This window comes from Somniosus microcephalus, unplaced genomic scaffold, assembly GCF_052327205.1.
Source record: "Somniosus microcephalus isolate GS21.2 unplaced genomic scaffold, FLI_Smic_1.0 unresolved_chr1, whole genome shotgun sequence".
NCBI lineage: Eukaryota > Metazoa > Chordata > Chondrichthyes > Squaliformes > Somniosidae > Somniosus > Somniosus microcephalus.
The window spans coordinates 30,073,963-30,076,337 of NW_028225179.1; the positions used below are offsets into that span (position 1 = coordinate 30,073,963).

The 2,375-nt window shown below is 47.4% G+C and overlaps 1 protein-coding gene across 1 annotated transcript; it reads right to left on the minus strand.

Moving 5' to 3' along the window:
• Nucleotides 1–862: 862 nt before the first annotated feature.
• LOC147094558 (interferon-inducible GTPase 5-like) lies at nucleotides 863–2,080 on the minus strand. The gene has a single exon (XM_085973929.1). It carries the CDS (start codon nucleotides 2,078–2,080, stop codon nucleotides 914–916), a length of 1,167 nt encoding a protein of 388 aa, XP_085830055.1. The 3' UTR covers nucleotides 863–913.
• Between the last annotated feature and the right edge of the window lie 295 nt (nucleotides 2,081–2,375).

The window sequence follows — 2,375 nt, forward strand, 5'->3', positions numbered from 1 at the left end:
TAATTTTTCCAGGGTGCTACTCAATTTTTAGCCCATAGTCTCAGGATAAGGGGTCGGCCATTTAGGACTGAGATGAGGAGGAATTTCTTCACTCAGAGCGTTGTGATCCTTTGAAATTCTCTGCTCCAAGGGGCTGTGCATGCTGAGTCTTTGAGTATATTCAAGGCTGAGATCGATAGATTTTTGGACTCTCGGGGAATCGAGGGATATGGAGATCGGGCGGGAAAGTGGAGTTGAGGTCAATGATCAGCCATGATCTTATTGAATAGCGGAGCAGGCTCGAGGGGCCGTATGGCCCACTCCTGCTCCTAATTCTTATATTTTTATACGTGTGCGTTTGTGGGTGTGAGTGGGTGTATTGTTTGAGTCAGAGTGTGTGAGTGATTTTGTGAATGTATCTGTGTGTGTAAGAATGGCGTATGAGTGTGCGTCTGTGTGTGAGTGAGTGTGAGTGTGTGTTGTGTGGGTGTGTTGATTGAGTGAGTGTGTGAATCTGTGTGTGTGTGTGTGTGAGTGAGTGTGGGTGTGTGTTGTGTGGGTATGTTGATTGAGTGAGTGAGTGTGTGAGAATGTGTATGAGTGTGAGTCTGCGTGGTAGTGAGTGTGGGTGTGTGCGTGTGTGAATGAGTGTGGGTGTGAATGTGTGTGAGCGTCTGTATGTCTGAGTGTGTGAGTGAGTTTGGGTGTGAGTGTGTGTTGTGTGGGTGTGTTAATTGAGTGAGTGAGTGAGAATGTGTATGAGTGAGTCTGCATGGTAGTGTGGGTGTGTGAGTGAGTGTGTGAGAAAGTGTGTGAATGAGTGTGGGTTTGTGAGTGTGTGTGTGTGAGCGTCTGTGTGTGTGTATGTCTGTGAGTGTGAGTATTCCAGTGTTCTGGACAGTGAGGAGCTGGGAAGTGATCAGCTCCTTTTCCTCTAGTCCATCACCTGGAAGGCCTTCACCAGCACCCTCTTGCTGTCCTCCGCCATCTCCTCCACGGCCATCGCCAGCAGGTTGTAGGTGTTGATATAGTTGATTCCGGCAGCCATGAGATTTGGAATCAATGGCAGCGATTGATCAAATATACCCAGCACTTGATTCGTCTTTTCAATCTTTGTTAGCTCCTTCAGGACAGTGTTGTATGACACCTCCTTTCCAAATGTGGACTTTACTTCTGATCTGAGCCCCTCCATCATCTTCCCCTCTCTCTTCGCCAGTCTCCAGAGGGATTTGACATCCAGACCGAAGATGGTGTGGTAGGAGGTGAGCCTCTTGACCAACAGGAGAACGTCACAAGCAATGGAGAGTCCTCGGATTGGCACCGCAGCAGCCGACAGGAGGGCAAACTTCCAAGTGTCACGCATTAGGATCTCTTTCTTCTTCTCTATGATCAATGAGGTGATATTGGGGAGAGACAACAAAAAGGCCCGTCTCTTCAGAGCAGGAAGATCCTTTTCCAGAACATCCTGCAGTTTCTCAAGGTAAAACATATCCAGGTTCCGACTAGCAACCAGGAAGACTTTTGGAGATTTTATCCCATCCCTCTTCAAACGCTCAACGGAGTCATTCCAGAATTTCTCCAGGGTTTTCTCCTCATTGTACTGGGACTTCTCACGATGTTTGGCTGAATCCAGGTCCAGGTCTAGTTTGCTTCGGACAAAATAAAATTTCTTCTTCCTCTGCTGAATTTCTGTGGCCAGATATACATCATTCTCTGTAAAGCGAGAGGCACTGAGGATAATGAAGAAATCGTATCGCTCAAAGTTGACGCGATCCAAATATTCACTGGCTTTAAAGTTTGGGGTTCCAATCCCAGGGAGGTCCCAGATATTGACGGTAGCATTGTTCGGGTATTGATAAGCTGTCGGTTCCATTGTCGTTTCGGTTTCCCCTGTTGGGGCTGCCCCTTCTTCACCATCGTCAATACCCCGTAAAGCATTGATGAAGGATGACTTACCAGTGCCTGAAACCCCCGTCACTGCAATCTGAAGTGTAATACTCTCGGATTTCTCCAAATCCAAATGTATTTGCTGAACGACCGCATCCAGCCCACCGCTGTTGAACAGATTCTTGTACGTAGTTTCTTCAGCAACACCGGCCATTGTGGATCTGTAAGTGGAGATAGAGTTCAGAGAGGCACAAATCGAATGTCTTGAATTTTTAAATTTGTATTTTTGCATTGATATATTCAGCATGCAAATCCATAACTCCCAAATCCCAAGTACCTGAGTTGGACGGTTTGTCTATCATGGGGGTGAATTCCTTTGTGGTGTCTCCAATGTGATAGATACACCGTCCTTTCCCCCTCTGGGACCGGGTGTCACAGTGCGTTAGATACACCGTCCTTTCCCCCTCTGGGACCGGGTGTCACAGTGCGTTAGATACACCGTCCTTTCC